Source organism: Lutra lutra, chromosome 14 (assembly GCF_902655055.1).
Source record: "Lutra lutra chromosome 14, mLutLut1.2, whole genome shotgun sequence".
Classification (NCBI taxonomy): Eukaryota; Metazoa; Chordata; class Mammalia; order Carnivora; family Mustelidae; genus Lutra; species Lutra lutra.
The window spans coordinates 82,759,640-82,781,142 of record NC_062291.1 but is presented as its reverse complement, the minus strand read 5'-3'; the positions used below and the strand labels follow the sequence as shown (position 1 = coordinate 82,781,142).

Below are 21,503 nucleotides of genomic sequence, written 5' to 3'. Positions count from 1 at the left end.
GACTATCTGTCAAAATCACAGAGCTGGACGTGAAAAAGAATGAAGTGTATGCAGGTTTTCAAAGCCTACACATGTATTTGCAAACTAAAGCCAGCATTATATTAAAAGGGTAAGTTTTGTTTTATTCCAGGAATGCTTGACTTTAACATGGAAAAAACAAAGCTTAACTCATCAGCAAAGGAGAAAAAAAAAATCATCATCTCAGATGCATGAAAAGTATCTGATAACATTCAAACCCATTTCATTTTCAAAAATTAAGCAAATTAGGAATGGAAGGGAACTTCTTTATTTTGATAAAGGAGATCTACCACAAAAAATATTCTCGATGGAAAATACCAAAAGCTTTCTCTGAAATTGGAAAGACAACAAAGATGACCACTGTCATCAGCATTTCTGGTGAACATAGGTTCACCAGACTGGTGACTGTAGGTCCTAGTCAATGCAATAAGGAAAATAAAAGCAAAAGAATTAGCAAGGGAGAAAAAACTTATGTATAGCTAGCTAACTAGCTAACTAGGTCTAGCTAACTGTATTGAAATTTCCTAAAGAATCTATATAAATAATGAGCAAGTTGGCCATTCATACACCCAACAATTAAAAATAAAATTTTAACAAACTGAATAATTTACAATAGCACTGAAAATGCAATGAATCTAGTAACTGACCTACGATATGTGTAGGACCTTAATGGAGAAAATCGTATTTAACAATGTTCCAACAACATAAGAAATGGAAAGACAAATGAAGCTCGTGGGTTGGAAAATTCAATACTGTAAAGTTCTCTTCAGACTGAGCTATTGATTGAATCCCCATGGAAATCCCAACAACTTTTGTGAAAAATATAAATTTTAGAATTGACTAATCAGGTGCAAAAGGCCAAGAACAGCCAAGATCTAGGGAGAGGAAGCAGGGAGATGGACACAAATATTTTTCTATTAATGAAGTTATTAGATGGCCAGGAAAATAAATATGTAGCAGGACAGAAGGATAGTAGGCATATGTAATATCCCCCCAGTTGGCTTTAAAATAAACAGGGTGTTTTAATATATTGAAAGCTGATTTTTAAATGGATGCAAACCTGTCGAAACCTTCACCAAAAAGCCTGTGTATTGAAGCCTTGGTCTGCCTCTCGAGAGACTGGAGGTCTAACCAGCAGTTTGCAAACCATCGCTGTATGTTTCGTGCGGCAGCTGGGGTGTCAGCTGCCCAGTGCTCACTCTGGGCCAACAGCAACCACAGTGCCCGAGCCCAGCTTGGACACATTCACCATCAATGATCATCGTTGTGACAGTGTTGACCCTACTCGTAAATCACACAGAAAAATAGAAGTGTTTATGCAGTCTTCCCCCAAAAAAAGAAAAAAATAATCATTCCAGAGTATTTGCACTTATTACTAATACTACTCCAGGAAACAGAAAAAAGTTTTTTTACCCAAGGAAACATTTTCAGAAAAAAAAATAATAACAAAACAAAAAACCTTGAAATTTTCTACTTAATAAGTCTAGCGTATCGGTGCGCCTGGCTGGCTCAGTCAGTAGAGTGTGCAACTCTTGATCTCTCGGTTGTTTGAGCCCCACAATGGGTGTAGAGAGGACTTAAAATCATTTAAAAAGGTTTTTCTAATAAATAAATCTAGTGTATTGTGAGGAGCAACATTTCCATCTGGACACCTTATGAAAATGGTCGTAAAGAAACATTAGGTCCAAAGTCACATCTAACTTTTACAACTGGGCTAACAATGCTGCATTACCGTGCTGGGAGACTCAGAGGCCAGATATTTCAAGGTTCAGTCTACATCCGAAATCCAGAAAAACAAAAAGCAAACTGCATAGGGCCACCTGGGTGGCTCAGTCCAAGTGTCCAACTCTTGATTTTGGCTCAGATCAGGATTTCAGGGTCAAGGGATCAAGATCCACATTGGTCTCTGTGTACAGGCTGAGTTGGCTTGGGTCCCTCTCTGTCCTTCTCCCCCCGCTCACTTGCACTCTCTCTCTAAAATAAGTAAATAAAATCTTAAAAAAAAAAAAAAAAGCACAATGGGCAGGTCAGACGATCGCAGCTTTTCCTCCTGCATCCCAGATCTTGTTTGTTCTCCGTGGTCTCCTGTCACTTTTAGGTTTTGCTAGGGCCCCTCCACAAGGGGAGAAAACATAAGGAGTTAAATAAAATTGTTTTTAAACGTCCAAAGTTTCAGTAATTTTGTACTATTTGATCAATTATGAAATAGTAACCTTAGAGATTTTTAAATAACCTTTTCAGATAAGAACGACGATAACTGAACAGTAGCTCAAATTTCCCCCATTAAGTGGGAAAAGTTTTTACACCTATTTTCATGATTGTCATATATTTTTGAAGATTGTCAAAATATTTTTGAAGATTTTAGAGAGAGAGCATACGCGTGGACACATACACACACACACACACACACACACACACGGGTGCACTTATGAGCAGGAGTGAGGGGGCAGTGGGAGAAGGAAAAAATCTCAAACAGACTGCCTACTGAGCGCAGAGCCCCACTCAGGGCTCCATCTCACGACCCAGAGATCATGAACTGAGCCAAAACCAAGAGTTGGATGCTTAACCTCCTGAGCCACCTGGACACCCCAGGAGTTAATTATTTTTTTAAGATTTTATTTATTTATTTTAGAGAGAGGCAGGGAGTGAGAACACAAGTGGGGTGAGGGACAAAGGAGAAGCAGACTCCCTGCTGAGCAGGGAGCCCAATGCGGGGCTCCATCCCTGGACTCCAGGACCATGACCTGGGCAGAAGGCAGATGTTCAACCGACTGAGCCACCCGGGCGCCCTGAGAGTTAAAATATTTAAAACCATAGTTACCGCCTACCTCCATATTATTCCCCTGCACTTTGAGATGTGGCCTCAGTGTTAGCTGAGCCAGAAGGAAGCACTATTGACTGGAGCAATCGCAAAATCTAAACTCTCGTCATCATGAGAAGTCACAACAACAATTCCAGAAGCAGTACAGGCAGAAACCAACCGGTCGTACACCTGCTACATGGTGAAGCAAGATCAGGACCAAGTATTCCCAAAGAACTCACACAATTACGAAAGTAGTTTTAGGGGTGGTTAAAAAAAATCAATCAGATAGAAGACACTAGAAAATAATCCAATTTGGTGGAAAAACTCATTTTCAGGTTTATGGTCAACTTCAGAACATTTTCCACACACACACACCCAGGGTAAGGATTCTGTAGCAGCTGTAGGCAGGTGTACCCCAGGGTCACAAAAGGAGACAGAAAGTGAACATACAGAGCCCCAGAAGAATCCGACAACCCCTACTAGCAAAGGTCAGGGAGGGACAGCCGGGTTTATACATCTTTGACCCACTTCAAAGCCTTTGTATCCCTCAAAGAACTGATCTCTTCTACATGTTACAGGTCAGGTCCAACAATTTGACTAGCAGCAATCACCATTAGCCGGAGGGGCTGGCTCATCTTCGATATTCCACCTGACCCCAAGGAAGGGCACCTCCTCTCATTCCTCAAGGTCTCCCAGGTCCTCCCAGGAGATGCAGAGGGGGCATTCCTACCTCCAGTGTTTCCTGGGGTTGGTTTCCACTAGACATCAAATAAACGCAGGCTAATGACATTTGAAGTTGGCTTTACCGAATATTCTCCGTGGCTAACAGTAGTTGACTCCTACTTCTCTCTCGTGAGCTAGGATTCCAATCCAGGTAACTCTGAGGACTTTTAGCTCAGCTTGAAACCTAGAAATTCCTTCCCCTTCCTATGGATTCACATTTCAACTGTATTTAGACTAAATCAGTCCCAGCCATCTTTAGCTGGTCTCTGCTCAAACAATACGCACGTGTCTCTTACACTTCCAGTTCTATTAGTTATTTTCAGATTCTCCACTGATATCTCTCTAGCTCTTCAGAGAGGAGTGTGGCAGGGCAGGAGGAGGGTGTGATTTAACATCAGACCAAGCCCATATTTATCAGCTGTGAGACCCTGGATGTAGAATTAGTGCCTCGGAGGTAGTTTCATCATCTGTGAGCTAAAGGGATCATGGTCACTGTGCGAGGCCATTTTAAGTGGAGATGTACGGAAAGCATTTAGGAGGTACTCAAATGACGGGTGTTTAAAAAATCTTTACTGTGGCAAAATATTTAACAAGATTCACAATTTTAGCCATTTATATGTGTGTATGTGTATATATATATATATTTTTTTTTAAGATTTTTATCCATTTGAGAGAGATAGAGACCACAAGCAGGGGGAAAGACAGGCAGAGGGAGAGGGAGAAGCAGGCTCCCCACTGAACAGGGAGCCCAATGTGGGACTTGATCCCAGGGCCCCAGGATGCTGACTTGAGCTGAAATGAATGAGGTGCTTTACCAAATGAGCCACCCAGGCGCCCCTACGTGTGCAGTTTGGTGGCATTGAGTCCTCACACTGTTGTACAACTACCAGTACTATCCATCTCCAGAACTTGTTGGATCTTAAGCTAAAATCCTACATCCATCCATTAAACAACTCCTGCTTTTCCCTAGCTGCTGGCAGGCTCTATTCTGTTTTTTGTCTCTGTGGGTTTAACTACTCTAGGTAAGTAGTGAACTAAATTTCTGGGCCTGAGCTGGAGGCACTCCAGCGACATGTGCCACATCAGCAAACCAAACTTTCCTGTTCCTGTAAATGCTCCAACTTGACTGGGAACACAGTATAACCAGTCAGCCAATCCCCAGATGCGGAGCCAACTCTGGGCTCTACTTAGCTCCTCCTTCCTTGATCTTTCTAAATACAGTCATGTATGCGCCCCCAGCCAATCAAATGCCCCACCTCCGCACTTGTCTTCTAAAGCTCTGTGTAATTCATTCTTGACCCATATCCCTCAGCAAGAGTGTTCCACTGCTGGTGAGACACGATATTCCCCCACCCATGGCTTATTTTCTCTTACATAAAGGACAAGCATCACTAATTGATTTTTGTCCTCTTGACTGTAGAATCATACAGTACTTGTCCGCCTGTGGCTGGCTTATTCCATTTGGCATATGGTCTTCCAGATTCATCCATGTTGTAGCCGCTCTCGGAATCCTTGCCTTTTCAAGGCTGAGTGGTATTCCATTGTATGTATAGACCATATTTTGTTTGCTTATCTGTTCATCTGTTCATGGACACTAGAGTTGTTTTTGCCTTTTGGCAACTATAAATACCGCAAGTGGCAAGTCTTTTAAACAATATTATTTTTTATACCAAATATTACACATGAAGCAATCAAAATATTTTGCCCCGGCCACAAAGTTGGTCTTCTTAGAATATCTTCTTCATGACTGTATGTGGGGGAAATACAGACTGCTCCTACTTTCTATTGATAGAAATCTTACTTAAAGCCTCTCATTACTTTTCCACAGCCAGAGGAACAAAATAGTTCAACTATAAAGAAACCGCTAATCACAGTTATTACAAACTGTGAAGTTAATACAGAGCAATCGAATATTGGAAAATGCCAACCATTTATGAATTATAGGAAAATATCTGTGCATCAGTGGGAAAAATATGCATTATTCACCTCATCCATTTTCAGGTTTTCCAGCCTAGCCTTGCACAGCCTAGGTCACAATAAGTTGAAGAGAACCAGTACCGACAGAGGATTCTGGTCTGTGCGTATGCAAATGAAGTTGTCCCCTGGAAGGGCAGTTCTCCCCCACAAGGCAAAGGCACTTTTGTGTCATTTTCAAGTTCAATATTCTTGGATGGATTCCTGGTAGAACTGGATCGACCCGTCTTTCCCAACCTTTCCCAGGGTTTTGCCAACCACTTCCAGCCTTCCTGGCACCCTCCACCCAAACCTCCCTCAGATGGATGCAAGTTCATTGCCCGAAATTCTCTAATTTCACCTCCAGGCCTCACCCAACCCAGGAATTCATAGCCCACACTTTTGGTCACAGCCACCCTCTTCCTCTCCCCTTCCACGGGCAATCAAATCTCCAGGAAGTAAAAGTAAGCCCACAGTGAGACCCATGCCTCCGATCATGGACATTCCATTGGAGCAATGTTCCTCCAAATTAGCTCCTGAAGCAGAGAATGGAGGGTGGGTGGAATCTTAGTTATTACAGTGGCCTTTCAAACTCAACCATAAATACGTGTTTCACTTCTCTTCTGAGTATTTTTCTTAAAGAGAATTTAAATTCTACTCCTTGGGGAAAAATATGGTCAAAACAAAACAAAAACACTGCCTTGGGTCAACATTTCTTTACCCATAGCACTGTAGGGTTCCCCTAGTCATGAAGTTTTCAATCTTGCCCACATTTTCATGTCTTCCATTTACTTATTCAACCGATGCTGGTGCCACTGTGAACAGGCGGTGTGGTTCCTGTACTCCTGGGGTGTACCACCTAGCTGACGCAGAGAGTGGGGTGTGGGAATTACCACAGAAGAGATTATGGAGATTTTTTCTTTTTTTCTTTTTAAGCCTAAAAAGATCCACAATGGAGCTCTGGAAAATGGAAAAGTTCGTGTAAGTTTAGACTGTTACCTCACAGAAGAATGAGGCCTGTTACATATTCGGTGCTGGGAGAGAAACACACTGCCCATAGAGGCTGTTTTCCTGAGGGAAAAGAGTACTGTTCCCACACTGTAATGGGTATGTAGGAAGTTTCAAAATACGAACTCTGATGGTAATTTAAGTGTTGGTAGCATTATCACATTTTTGTAAATTGGTTTACTTTTATCTAGAAGGAATTCAAAGTAAACAGAGGCCCTTTGGAATGAGTGGTGGCAAGGACCCCTACCAGAGGGACAGCTTTGGCAGAAACAGCTGGGACAAACCGGCCTGACTCCGGCTAACCAGCCTGACTCACTACTCCTGTGTCATAAGATACTCTCCCGCTGCTGATTAGCAAGGAGGGAAACGTGTCAAGTGCCAGGCCTCGGACAAATACACCCTCCTTTTGGCAGATGGCTAAAGGGCTCAAGTTTAGGGGTCAAGCAGAATGAGAGACCGTCAAAATGTAGACACACGATCAGAAAAGGATGGAGATGCAGGAGTCTATCTTCAAAGTTATTTGTTGGATGCTGGTTAATTATCACCAATTCTGAACAGTAAGAAGACAGAAGTCACATTTTTCTTAAAAGCCTTCATCATCTTATACCCTTGTCAGTAACCAAAGAATTTTTATAACTGGGATCATTGGCAATAGATATGTTTTGTATTTCCAGGTCTTATTAAACTGAAGATTTGTGGTTTCTTGGAAGGTTTGAAAACTCTGAATGTGTACTCTAACACTGTTTGGCTTGGAAACTGAACACTATGTATTAAGTTTTAGCTAACAGCTAAGTGATCAAAAAGGTTAGAACTTTTACCAAATAATTTTTTAAAATTAGATTTCAAACCCACCAGGCTACATTATAAACAAAAGAAACTAATTTTTAAAAACTAGAAGTCTCCAATGTGTCCAGGAAAGTGGTAGCTTTTTCTTATCCCTGAAGTTTTAAGCTCTCAAAAAAGATGTTGGCAATGCTAAGAAAGAAGAAGAAAACGTAAGGAATGGAGGTGTAACCATCCTAAAGGTAAGAGAAGGAAGGTGGTGGAAGGTTCTACATATGTTTCATTCTTCGCTGGAAAGGCACAAGGTTACAGTTTGTGGTGCAGCTGTTAGTCCTTAAATAAACACAAACAAGTTTTTGCTCCTGAGCAAATAATCAGTAAGGATTGGCTACCTCCAGGAGCCTGGATTGTGTTGCCCTCCTTAATGGAAAAGTTCTGTAGTAGCTGTCTGGGGCAACAGGGGCAAGGCGAGGCCATGTGTTCTTTGGCCACGTGCTTTCTTGATCCCACCTTAGATCCATCAAACATTAGGGGGAAAAAAAAGGGCAGGACAAACATGCCAGGCAACCATTCCTTAACCCTTATCAATGATTACAATTAGGATGTTCTTATCCAAAACGAAGCATTTTGTTTTTATAACTAAAAATTGATGGTTATGTACATGGATGAAATGGATCCCTCATAACATTTCTTACCCACTCTTAAGAAGAATGGATGCCTTTGGATACATATCCCTTTACCACTTTATGGGGAGAACTCACTCTCTGTAAAGTAGTAGAAGGGAGGCAGGCAAACAACGTGGAATAAATAGAAATAAGGACTGAGTCCCAACTCTGAAGGAGATTCTAAAATGGTGTGCAGATATGGAATATCTAGTAACAATTAGCTCATTCAAGAAGTTACTGTTTAGGGGCACCTGGGTGGCTCAGCGGGTTAAGCCGCTGCCTTCGGCTCAGGTCATGATCTCGGGATCCTGGGATCGAGCCCCACATCGGGCTCTCTGCTTGGCAAGCAGCCTGCTTCCTCCTCTCTCTCTCTGCCTGTCTCTCTGCCTACTTATGATCTCTCTGTCAAATAAATAAATAAAATCTTTAAAAAAAAAAAAAAGAAGTTACTGTTTAGCAATTGAAAAACCCTAAAAATCCAAAGTTTGGTTACCCACTCTTTGGAGAGGCTGGGGAAGTTGTTCTCACAAATATTACCATTGGAAGTGAGGATTAACGAAACCCAACACTGCCTTCGGCCCATGCCACATCTAGGCATTTATTCTGCAAAAATGCTTGCACAAAATGCAGAATGTCCAACATACAAGATAATTTAATGCAACTTTATCATTGTTTGTGATAATAGCCATACTAGTTCCTTATGGTTGTCGTAACCAGTTCCCATGAACACAGCCGCTTAAGACAACACAAATTCATTATCTTACAGTTCTGGAGGTCCGAAGTTCACAGTAGGTCTTGCCCAGCTGAAATCAAAGTCTTGTTCTTTCTGGAGGTTCTAGGGGAAAGAACATTTCCGAGACTTTCCCAGCTTCTAAAGTCTTCCCACATTCTTGGATTCCAACCTTCTTAATTCTCCAAACTCTGCTCACAGCCCCTCCAGACTGCTGTACTTCCCTCCCTTTTTAAAAAGGATTCGTGATTGATTACGCAGAGGCCACCTGGATCATACAGGCTCATCATCATCGCGACCCTTAACTTAATCACAGCTGCAAAGCTCCCTTTGCCCTAGGAGGCGACACACTCACAGGTTCAGGGGATTAGGAATATCAGACGTCTTCTACTCACCCTCCCTCAGTAGTAAGAGACTGAAAACAAACAGCCTGTTAGCTGTGGACGGGTTAAATAAATGACAGCAAACCTACCATGGGATATTACGCAGGTGTTTAAAATAGGAGAAAACTCATGTAGTAAAAAGAAAGCAAAATATAAAGTTAGGTGAGAAAAGCAAAATACAGAACAGAGACAGGAATGTAGTACATGTAATTTACTTGTATATATAGTATTTAAGCTCTCCCGGGAATGATCGATCAGGAGCAAAGAAGGTGGTTGCCTGCAAGGCAGGACTGAGCGGCAGGATTACAAGAATAAACTTGTCAGCATATACTCTGTTATAACTATTTATTTTTGAAATTTGTAACTATATTACTTATCTAAAACCAGAAAACCTAGAAAGAGGAGAAAGAAGCACAAAAGGAGTTATGGTAGGGGGAGATCCATGCTGATCTTGGGGTCAGAAAGGCCAAGTTTCACAGCAACAGATACAAAATGGTGTCTGATTCCAAGGCTACACAACAAATGACCCCAAGACTTAGTGGCTTAAAATGACAAGTACCCACAATTGTCTCAGCTTTGAGGGGTCAGGGATCTGGGAAGAGCTTAGCTGTGTGAGTCAGAGTCTCTTTAGAGGTTGCGGTCAAGTTGACAGCTGGGGCAGCTGTCATCTAAAGGCTTGGATGAGGCTGGGGAATCTGCCTGGAGGCCGGTACTTGGCCTCCGTTCCTTGCTATGTAGTCCATTCCATAGGATGCTTGAGTGTGTCAATGACATGATGACATGGCCATTGATGAGTAATCCAAGAAGGAGAAAAAGAGGGAGCGAGGGAGGAAGGGAAACAGAGAGATTGAGGGCCAGCCCAAGGCAGGAGCCCCAGGCTTTTATAATCTAATCTTGGAAGTGATGTGTCACCTCTGCCATATGTCACTGGTCACACAGACTAAGGCAGGGTACAGGTGAGAACACCAGGAGGCGGAGGGCTCATGGGGAGCCATATTGGAAGCAGGCTACCACAGAGAGTGCAGAGCAGTGGAGGACAAGGCTCTGGTGAGTAAACATGAGGCAATAAAAACGTGAGTGACTATAGTGGACGTGCAAGGCAAGAAGGAAATAGGCCTAAGTAGAATCGTAAGTATATCCCAGGAAGCAGTGAAAACAGAAATATGAAGAGTGGGGTTTGCCTCAATTACCAAGCCTCTGATTCACTATCCCTGCCATGCTCACATCTGTATTCTAGTCCTAAGCGGAAATGTTCTCTCTCTTCACACTGGAAGATTCTTTCATCGTGTTAGCTTCTGTCTTCTGCTAGGAGGACACGTCTTCGAGAAGAGGGGCGCATCATTCATGTTCATCCCCCTGCCACCCTCTATCAGTAAAAGGAAGCATGACGATGTGGCTCTGTAGCACCAGTCCTGACAGCCGTGAGAAACGAGTCTTCTTCTTTCCAGATTCCCCAACTTTTAACTACACTTCATACCGGAACGTTTGTCTCTTCTTTTTCAGTGGCAGCAGTGACATTGTATCAAAATACAGAAGGGACATCAAGTGCCTGCTGGTAACACCTTGCTAACAGATGCCCCAAATAAATCAAGATGAGGCACCGATGCTCGCAGACTGCTCAGGGCTCTGGTGGCTGGATGTGGAGATGCGGACTGTAGTTCCCGGGTTAGGCACTGGGCGGCGCCACTCTCCCTGCATGGGGTGCGCGCTGCCGCTGTAAGGGCTCGCTGCAAAAAAACACTGAGAACGCTATATATATATATATATAGGGTTTATTTTATTCATTTGAGACAGAGAGAATGAGAGGTTGCGGAGGAAGGAACAGAGGGACGAGCAGAGGGACGAGCAGATTCCCCGCTGAGCACGGAGCCGAATGCAGGGCATGATTTCAAGACCCTGAGATCGTGACTTGAGCCGAAACCAAGAGTTAGAGCCACCCGGGTTCCCCAATTGTATTTTTGATTAGAAAAAAACAGGTACTAATATAGGTCTGTCATAAAAGCCAAGTGGGGGTAAATGTAAACTTTTGAAAAGCAATGTCTATCAGTGGCTTTTTGGGGAAATGTCTGTTCAGGTCCTCTGCCTATTTTTAATTAGATGGTGATGATGGTGATGATGGTGATGGTGATTGTTACTTTTATTATTGCTGTTGAGTAGTATGCGTTCCTGGCATAGTTTGGATATTAACCCCTTATCAGATAGATGATTTGTAAATATTTTCTCTCATCTGTAGTTTGCCTTTTTATTTTGTTGTTTCTTTCAGCGTACAGAAGCTTTTTAGTTTGAGGTAGTCCCACTTGTTGATTTTGCTTTTGTTACTTGTGTTTTTAGCATCACATCTAAGAAACCTTGGCCAAGACAAATGTCAAGGAGCTTTCACCCTGTTTTTCTTCCAGGGGTTTTAAAATTTCAGATCTTATGTTTAAACTCTTAATCCATTTCAAGTTAACTTTTAATGGGAGAGTTGAATGGATGAATACATATTGATTACAGCTTGTGAGAATAATAAATGTATTAATTAAATGCAGACAGTAACTCTAATTTGGGTTGGAGGATGGTAAAAAGGCAAAGTTTCTAAGAGACAGTGATGTCCAAAAATTTGTTTTCATAGATAGACAGGTAGATAGGCGGTGAGTGCATTCTGGACCGACTCATGGAGGCAGGAGAGCCAGAGGATGAGAGGACATTCCCGAGAAGATGAGGCTAGAGAAGGGTCCTTGACAACCTGGAAGGAGGAAGGACACAGCTGAAGGAACTGGCACCTGGGGTCTAAGAGAAAGGAATGCCTCCTCCCTTCCTTCTGCCTCGCAGGAGAAAAATGCCCCCAGAACACAGCCTGGAGCATCTTTGGCACCTGGCTTGCCAGCCAGCCCTGTGAGCACAGAAATGCAAGAACATTTCTTGCATTGTGAGTTGTTTACTTGTTAAGGTGTTCACACCACCTTCTGACCTTACTGAGTCACTCAGGCATTCTTGGATGCTGCCAGTGTGCTCAAACCCTTCCTTCCATCTGATTGGCTAGCTCAGCTCCTGGGGTGGTTGGGCAGGTCCTCCCAGGGAGGCATGTCTTAACAGTGCTTCCTTTTCCCGTCCAGAGGTAAAATCCAAGTTACCAGGAATGGACTTGGTCTAGGAATAACGCTGAGGTGAATGTGAGCTTCTGGTGAGACACAGCTGCAACCGTCCAGGCGTTTTGCCCCTCTCTGGGGCTGGCGGAGCATCCGGAGGTCAGGAGTGCAATGAATTTTAGTATTTTGATGGGGATTTGAAACTATCTATTTAAACGATGTTGCTTTGAAATTTTTTTTTTAAAGTTTTGAACTTGATTTATACAAGCATTTATTTCTTAATGATACTATTTTGATTATAACCTAATTATTAGAATTAATATTCTTTAGGGGCTAAGACTACTTGAGAAAAAAACTGCAGATATTTTTAAAACATCCCTGGGCTTACATAATTACTCTTAAATTCCTACCGGTCTATCGGGTTACTAAAGCTGAGTATTCCACAGTAGTGCAAAGATTTTGTTGGAGCTATGATCTAGTGAGCCTTTGGTCTCAAAAATAAGATTACTTGCCTACTCATTTTTTTAAAAAGATTTTATTTATTTATCAGAGGTAGAGAGAGAGAGAAAGAGGGAGAGAGATCACAAGTAGGGGGGAGGAGTAGAGGGAGAGGCAAGCTCCCCACTGTGCAGGGAGCCATGCAGGACACGATCCCAGGACCACGGGATCATGACCTGAGCCAAAGGCAGATGCTTAACCAACTGAGCCACCCAGGTGGCCCTCCTTAATTTTTTTGGATAAAATGAGATTCTTAAAACATCTCATTAAGCCTACTAAAAAGCAATGCCATGTTTGTAATCCAGCTAACAGGTGTAAGCACCTGAGTTCAATGAACTTGACCTGAAGCACGCTCCACAAGAGGTACTTGAGATTTGGGCTGTATGCAGCCCTTCCTGTTGTAGAGCAAAATGGCTTCTGATTTTAAGGATGCCCCATTCTCAAGGAAATAACATGAGATGAGGCAGTGCCATCCATTCAGTAAATGCTTGTTTGGAGCTTACGTCCCTCCCATCGTCAGGCTCTAGGGCCAGAAGGGCAGACAGGGCCCTTTTCCACAACGCTACCATGTGGTGGCGAAAACAGATTTTTTTTTTTTTAATTAACAAAGGAAGTGCGAATTATCATCACTGCTAGGAAGAGAAAAATGCAAAGGTCCGAATGACGTAAGGAAGGAGGGCACAACCTACTTTAGGGTCTAAGTGTAGGACTCAATGGCGGGGGACCTTTAAACTAAGACCAGAGGATATTGAGTCAGATCTGTCCGAACAGGAGGGAAAAAGCTGGCGCAAAGACTCACTGTCCTTAAAGGAGCTTAATATGCTTAAGGGACTAAAAGACCAATACACTTGGGGTGTCTGGGTGGCTCCATCGGTTAAGTGTCTGCCTTTAGCTCAGGTCATGATCCCAGGGTCCTGGAATCAAGCACCATGTCAGGCTCCCCGTTTGGCGGGAAGTCTGCCTCTCCCTCTCTCTCTGATCCTCCTCCCTGCTTGTGCTCTGTCAGTCTGTCTCAAATAAATAAATATTTTTTAAAAAGACCATCATCTGAAGGGTAATTATCTAAGATCACTGATAATTGATCACTGATAAATGATCACTCATCATTTGAAGAGGCAACTAGACCATTATGAGAACTCAAAGGGCCTTTGGCGGAGGAGGAACATGATGTAATATGTTATTGTGAAAAGGTCACTCTGGCTTCCAGGTGGAACACAGAAGCGGCAGGGGACAGGAACTGCAGAAATCAGTAGAGCCTCCAACCATGGCTTAAACAAGATGGTGGCTTGGAGTCCCAGTGATGACAGTATTTTGAAGGTGGAATACACAGGCATGCTGGTGGGTGGGGTGGTACCAGGGGTAGGGAGTGGAAGAGAGGAGGGAAGGATGACTGATTTCCAGCTGGAATAACCAAGGGGAGATGGTGTAATCCTATCAAAGATGGGAAAACCAGTAGAAAAACAGGTTTGGAGAAAGGCTTCAGCCCTTTAAGCGAATGCCTCACTCTCTGAGTCATTGGAATAACTTAGATCCCCATTTGGTATTCCTTTCTACGCTGGGGGGGGGGCGGGGGGCACAGTCAATGACTGCCTGGTCTAAACTAGACCTAGATTTTTTATAGAGAGAATACGCAGCAGTAGGGTTCTGAGTGGGAGCTGGGGCTTCCCTTGGTGTTGCATTTGATTCACAGTTTTTATACCCAGATTGCGTGTTTGCTTAGGGTGATTTGGTGAGCTAGGGAAAGATCATGAGAGAGAGGGTAAAGGCCCCCAAAGTTACCCCTTGGCATTGTCATTCACTAAGAAATTATGGAAGAGACGGTACTGTTGAATTTAAATATGTTCTAAAAACAAAAACCAAACAAAATTTTTTGATGTATATTTTCCATGTTGTTTCATATGTGGGTTATCTTTCCAATACTATGGTTAGTTTAGGAAGAAAATAATTAAAGCCCAAACCGCTCTGAACAGCCCAAGGTTGTGAACTTACTTAATTTGCCCTTTCCCTGGGGAGTCATTTCTTGGCTCATTGATTTATTATTATTCTGTAAAATAGTGGTAGCCCTGTTCTCCTCTGCCTATAGCCAGAGTATGAGCCTGCTGTGAGGTATGAAGGTTTATGTTTATTGGATTTTAATGACTCCATTTATAAAGGTCATTCCTAAAAGTAATAGAAACCTAAGTGTGTGGAAACAGAATGGATAAGACTGACTCTAGCGGTTCCTTGGTGTTTTCCTTGGGTATATGTCTAAGCGTTAAAGCAATTAAGAAGGATCCTTCCTTTCAATCAATTCACTGATGCTATGTTCAACTACAGTTGTAAAATGTTCTTTGAAACCCGTCGCTAACAAAAGGTAAACACCAGGCTTACAATGTGTTAGAAAATGTTGGTATCACAATATACCATTAATAATATAATGATAACAGTAGTTATAGATAATTATAATTCTTGTTAATATCGTATCTATAGTGTTCGCCAATATTTTTGAGAGAATGAAAACGTCGGTTTCAGGTAAAATCTGAATTTCGAAGGTTGGATATGAATTTTGAAGTTAAAAGGGACCTTAAAAATCACTTAATGGTATCCTCTAAATATTTACTAACAGTGAATGATTTAGTAAATATTTATCCAAAATGGTGCTCATTAGACTGTGAAAGAATTTCTGGGGGCACTTGGCTGGCTCAGTTGGTAGACCATGCGACTCTTGATCTTGGGGTTGTGAGCTCAAGCCCCACATTAGACGTAGAGATTTCTTCAAAATAAAATCTTTAAAAAAATTTCCCAAGATAACTGGTGATCGTTTGGATCACTTGAGATTAAATTGATAAAAGCATTTAAGACTATGTGGAGAGGAATAACTGTACAGTTGTCCCCCAGGCATGAATTAGTTAACAAAAATTTTCCACCTCAAAACCCAATGCGATGGGATATAAACATGTAATTACTATGCATTATACTTTTTTTTTTTTTTTTAAAGAGGGAGCAGGGAGGGGAGGAGCAGAGGGAGAGAGAAAATCTCAAGCAGACTCCATACCCAGTGCAGAGCCCATCCTGGGGCTCGATCTCAGAACCCTGAGATGATGACTGAGCCGAAATCAAGGTTATTCTGCAGGCCTCCTCCTACTTCTTCCTGGAAGACTTCTGTCTCCTCCCTCCCAATCTCAGACCTGTGGGTTGTTCTTGGGCAAGTCTCTGCAGGGTTTTCCTGGGATGGCCCAAACTAACACTATCCTAGTCATTGTGCCACCCCCATCTCTAGAACAGTGTCTGGAACACAAGAGATACTATGAATGGGTGAGTGGATAAAGACAGTGAGCACAGAATTAGTCAAAATCTATACTTAACACATTTAAACAATAACAAATCTGAAGGAATAAAGTTGCTGTTTCTGAAAGAGATATTTCACCCCTTTCTTCCATTAACAGAAAACACACACAGCCTGGCATCACTTTGACAGGAGACGGTTGTAAGTTATAGTTTCTTTCAACAAATTGGATAAGATATAGAATACATAGAGTTATGAGACTGACGGGCTGCCCACTGCGCTAAGAGGGCTGTAATACATAGAGTTATAATGCAAACAGCAGGATAGTGTATACATTCAACTCAAGCAACTGTAACTCACAACTTGTAAGGTTTTCATCAGCAAATGAGTTAAAAGGAAGGAAAAAAGCCTTTAAAGCCTTCTTGCCCCAAACTAACGACCCTTTAAAACGCCAGCATTTTCCCCAGAGAATGGATTTGATCTGAGTACATCCATTTCTCAAATAGTCCAAGAAAATCCGACTTGGTTTTGAGAGTTAAACGGCATCAGCTTAAGATCTTCCAAGTCTTTACAGAAAACATTTATCATTTTGAGAACAAAAGGAGCAATAAGACGTTATTGGAAAACACGGACAGGGCACTGCAGGCCTAGAGAGTTTTGGGAGCCGGGGGACCCAGTTAAGTTAGAGCGCATATTTGCTCTCTCAACTCCAGATGGCCCACGTTTTGCCAAACAATGTGGGAAACAGGAAAATTATAGATATAGATATAGATATATTTTTGGAGTGTCTTAGCTCGTACAGCCTCTAGCAATGAATCAAATGCGCCGGGACAAAGCTCAGTTTTGTTTTTTGGTTTGTTGTTGTTGTTTTCTCCTTTAAATCACAGACTGTGGAGTGGGGATTGGACGGGGTCTCGCTCGTAAATTCAAGACCCAGCCTCGTAGCTTCCTCAACGGCTGACGTTTTAGAAGCGGGACGGCTCATGACAATGAATGAGCCAAGCTACAGCGACGACGAGAGTGACAATAGTAACACACGGATTTGCCTGCGGGTAATTTCAGGAAAGAACACGGCGGGGGCGCTGGCGCCTCCGGGGCACACTCCCGAGCTCTCGCGTCCCTCGGGCTCCCCGCGGATCCGTCGGCGCTCGGACCCAGCCGGACTCACCGGGCCGGTTTAGGCCCCTCTCCCCGCTCCAGGAGAGAGAAGAGCGAGCGGGGGAACCGTGTTTCCGCGTCAGAAGCGTTACAGCCTGCGGACCGTGCGCGGGCGCCCACCCTGCTCCCGGGAGGTTCCGGCCCGCCCGGCCCGGCCCCCTTACTCTGGGGCTCCATGGTCAGCTGCTCCCGGGCCCCCAAGGGCCGAGCCCCCGGCGCCGCCGCCGCCCCTCCTAACGCCTCTCGTCCGCGGCAGGCGTCGCTCGGGTTGCCTTGACAACCCGGAGGGCGAGGAGGAGGGGCCAGGCGGACGGCGAGAGGGAGGGACCAAAAGCCGTGAAGAAACGCGGGCGACCGTGAGGGCCCGCGCGTCGCCGGGGACAGGGAACGAGGGTGGTGGCCGGGTCGTCGGCTGAAGACTCAGTCCCTGAGGCCCGGTCGGGCGGTCGCGTCCTCCCCGGCAGCCCTCGCGCCCCCGGCGGGGCCTGAGCCCGGGCCTTTGGGGCGAGGGCCTGGGGGCCCCCCTGTCGCCGTCCCGAGGCGTCCGTCGGTCCGTCAGTCCGTGCGTCCGGCGAGCTCGGCCTGCCGGGCGGGGAAGGGCGGCCGGGCCCGGGCCTCCCTCCCCGGACTCGGGAGCCGCCGCTGCAGGTAAAGGCCGGCGGGGCGGCGGGAGGGGCGGGTGGACGGCCGCGGCGCACCTGTTGCGGTCGCCCGAGCTCGGCGCGCCCCCGCCGCCTCGGGGGGCCCCCGCTGCCCGCCCGTTGGCCGCGGACGACCCCGCCCCGGCCCCCGAAACGGCCCCGGCCGAGGCCGCCTCCCCGCCACTACCTCCCGGAGTCCGCGTGTCGGCGGCGGGAGCGACCCGTTGCACCCCAGCCCTCCCAGCAGGGCGATCCCTCGGCAGCCAGGGCGTCTGCCAGGCCCCGGGAGGGTGGTCACTCGGGCGGCGTTTATGGGAGGCTCGTAAAGCAAAAGAAAGCCTCTTCTGTCGGCGGCGGCAGTGGGCCAAATGCGTCTCCTGAATCCTGAAACCCGGGAGAATTCCGTTGCCCCACATTGCACTGTCATCCCGGGTATCACATTTCAGGCAGTGGGCCTGGTTGGATCTTTCCGGTTGGAGTGTGTGTGTGTGTGTGTGTGTTGTTTATTTCCATCCTCCCCGTTTTCGGTTCAGCTGTGGAGTCAGCCCACATATTTTGTACCGAAACTTTGTAGGGCTGCTAAACTGTAACATTAGCCCATACAATAGCATCATAATAATTGGCTGTTGAAATACGTGCCGGTTATGCTTTAAGGAAGCTTTGAGGATCGCAAGAGATTGAGCCTGTGGGTTGTAAAAATGCAAACCACGGGAGAGAGATCTAGCTTAAGAAAAACGAGCCTTAAGGAGGAAAGAAAAATGGAGGAGAGCGAAGAAAAGGATTGAGGAGGAAAAGAGCAGACGGGTGGGAAGTGCGTGATTGATTTGGTGCTCATGTCTGGAGATTATGGCCCCTCCATCAGTTCCTCCCGCTGCTCTAGACAGCACTTGAGGAAAATGATGAGAAGAGCCTTTTTTGGGTCATGTAAGCGATTACTCATTCTTTGCCACTAGAGAGATTTCCACTCCATAGATGACAAGGACACCAAGGAAAATTACTTTCCTCGTGGAAAGAGAATCGTTCAGAGGTTAATTGAACCTGAGAAGCATATATTCTGTGATGGAAACGGACATTTATTATGTTCCACCAAACTGGGCTTCCCCTCCTGGACTGTATAGGGCCTTTTCAGATTAATTGCCAAAGCAAGAAGGTTTATGTGTGGATATTGACAAGCAGTGTGCTATATACTGAACTCATAACTCATAAGCTAAAATATTGAAGTAATAAATTCAGGTTGGAAAGTAAACACCTCACGGCACCTTAATTACCTGTTCCTGAAACTTAGGGCAGGGGGTACATTTTTAGACAAACAGCATCTAAGATCAACAGCACTTCTGTAAACAGTGTTTTCAGACTTGAGTTTTCGTACCATTAACAAAATCGTGAGTTGGTCCTTTCATCCAAGAAACATAATGATGCTCATTAGTGATACCATAATCAAAGTGACAAGTTAGTGATAAAAACCTGGTCTTTATTAACACGTAAAAGAAATAGGGTTTTATTTTCTCCAACAGTAAAGGATTCAGCATTTGTATTTAAAAAGGACAAGGGAACAATGTTGTCTCTCTCCAATCTCCACGCTGAAGATAAAAGGACTCAAGAATTTGGTTGTTGAATGCAGATTTTAAGGTTGAAAAGTGGAGGTATATGTTGGTATTTTAAACTTAGCAGAGTAGAAGAATGATTTTATCAGTAGCAATAAACTTGACATTGAGGAAGTCGCATTGAAATACTTCAGGTAATAGGTAACTGGCAACTGTGGAAAGCAACATTGGATTTTCGGGGATAGTGTGTTTATGGAAGAAATGACTGGTTGAGGGGTGGAAGTGGGGGAAAGTACTAACATGTTTAAGGACAACATTCAGTTTCTCTTTCTCCCTAGCAGCTGGTACCGTGTATTTGTGCTTGTCTGTTGACAGAGAAGAGCGTTCGAGAAAGTGCTTGAGATAAAGGGATATGCTTTCTTACTGGAGGAGCTATCCTGAGGACAGAATGTTGCTCATGGGGTAGGGGTTGAGATGAATGTCAAAGGTATTGGTTGCTCCTTTTGGGGATTTCCCTACCCTGTGTTTTCTTTTTCTTTTCATTGGCATATTTAGGCAGTTACAGGTGGTTAGATAAAAATGATAAAGTCCCGATTTTTAAAAAGGTCTCTAAGTTCATCAGACTGTGTAGAATTATTACATTATTTACTTTGCTGGTGCTTAACTAGAGTAGCAAACCGAACCACTATGACCAGGGAATAAGGTAGCAGTGAAGGGACAGACCTAGCCTTTCTTTTTCTTACTTAAGTCTCTTAGCCACATCAGAATTCAAAATAAAAATAGTTGCAGTAGAAAGTTAACATTATTTAATGCAAGTAGGATGATTTAAAAAAGAAAAAGGAAGAAAGACAAACAAATGACTGTGTGTTTCCTAGACTTACTATCCTAAGTCAGAGGAAGTTTTTGGTTTCTGTTACTGGATTTTTGTTTGCTTTTTGTTTTGCCGGAGTGAGGGTACTTTTTTCTCTCTTCTTCACCACTACTTTCTGAAATTTACAAGGAGTCCAGTCAAGGTAGAAAACGAATGTCCATTTTTGCCTCGTTTCTTCTGTGGCCTCCAGATCTGTAATGGTCTGCCCTCAAATTGTTGGACTCCAGGAATGCTCTTCCAACGTTTTACTCGTTCTTAGTATAATTGGGCTGCAGGACCATGCTGCTGCCCCCGCATCTGCAAAGTCTTCCAGGATTCGGTCAATGCCCACAAAATGCACTGCTCTCTCCTACTGGGGACACTACCCAGTTTGGCATGTAGCCCCAGACTCTACTCTCCTGTAGTTTTCTCCCGTTTTATGTGCATGGGTCTGTGCCTCTGATTAGATTAACTATTTTAGGACTTGATTAACTATTTTAGGAACTAAGTCCAGTACTCCTTTTAGCTCATGGTGGATTTTCAGTACCTACCTGATAATTTAAGTAGAATAATAATACAAGACAAGCTTTTAGTCAGGGGTGATCGCATTAATTTCTAGCTATGCCACTTTGGAAAGTCAGGAGCTATAATTTCCTCATTGGTAACTGGTAATAACAAAATCTGCAGGGATTGTCTAACAGTCAAGTTAGGCAACTTAATAGAAGAGCATAGAAAGAAGTGAAGCTGGGAGGCAGATACGCATTCGGTTCTCCATTTGAAAGGGATCGCTGGCAGCGTGGGAATGAGGGATTGGTGGAGCCAAAACTAGAGGCAGAAAAACCAAACTGGAGATTTTGTAGTAATTCCACCAAGAAATGATAAGTGTGGTGGTGGTTGGGAGGGTGGGGAACAGGGTGGAGGGGGCCCTCAGAGGGTCCAAGCGGCAGGTGTTGGTTTGTAGGGAGTGAAGACGAGGGAGAAGCCAGGGGTGATGTCCAGGTGACGGGGTAAGTGTTCTGTTATCGAAATCCAGAAGACGAGAAAAGGAAAGAAGTCTTTTTCTTTTTAGGGAGTTTGAGATATGCATCCATGATGAGTTCAGTTCATTTGAAATGCCTGTCATCTAAATTGGGATTTCACTTAGTAGGAGTTGGACATGTGGGGCAGGAACTAAAGAAAGAAGTCTGAGATGAAGGGGGAAGTTTAGATGAAGCATTCAGAAACTGAGGCTAAATATGAGTAAATAAATCTCTTCAGGGAGATTATGTGGAATGAGAAGAGCGTCAAGGCTCGGACCTGGGGGCGCACAGTTACTTGACACGAGGAGGTGGGTGTGGTGGGAGAACCCAAGGAGACTGAGGAAGAGTGGCCAAAGAAAGCTCAAAATCTGGAAAGATTAATAAAGCGGAATCC

General features: G+C 44.1%; 2 protein-coding genes across 4 annotated transcripts in view; one reads left to right on the top strand and one right to left on the bottom strand.

Annotated features, from left to right (window-relative positions):
• FANK1 (fibronectin type III and ankyrin repeat domains 1) overlaps nucleotides 1-17,362 on the bottom strand; it is a 96,438-nt gene extending 79,076 nt beyond the window's left edge. The window contains exon 1 of the mRNA XM_047702947.1: nucleotides 17,220-17,362. Coding sequence (XP_047558903.1) covers nucleotides 17,220-17,232 — 13 coding nt within the window. The 5' untranslated portion in view covers nucleotides 17,233-17,362. The remainder of the gene's footprint in view (nucleotides 1-17,219) is intronic.
• The window catches only part of DHX32 (DEAH-box helicase 32 (putative)), a 57,209-nt gene continuing 47,845 nt past the window's right edge, over nucleotides 12,140-21,503 (top strand). Inside the window, exon 1 of one of the 3 annotated variants that reach the window (XM_047702942.1) lies at nucleotides 12,140-12,293. The gene's annotated coding sequence lies outside the window, so the exon portion shown is untranslated. Of the gene's footprint in view, nucleotides 12,294-17,406; nucleotides 17,704-21,503 lie in introns of those variants that run through there. The other 2 variants (XM_047702941.1, XM_047702943.1) reach the window with 2 other exon arrangements.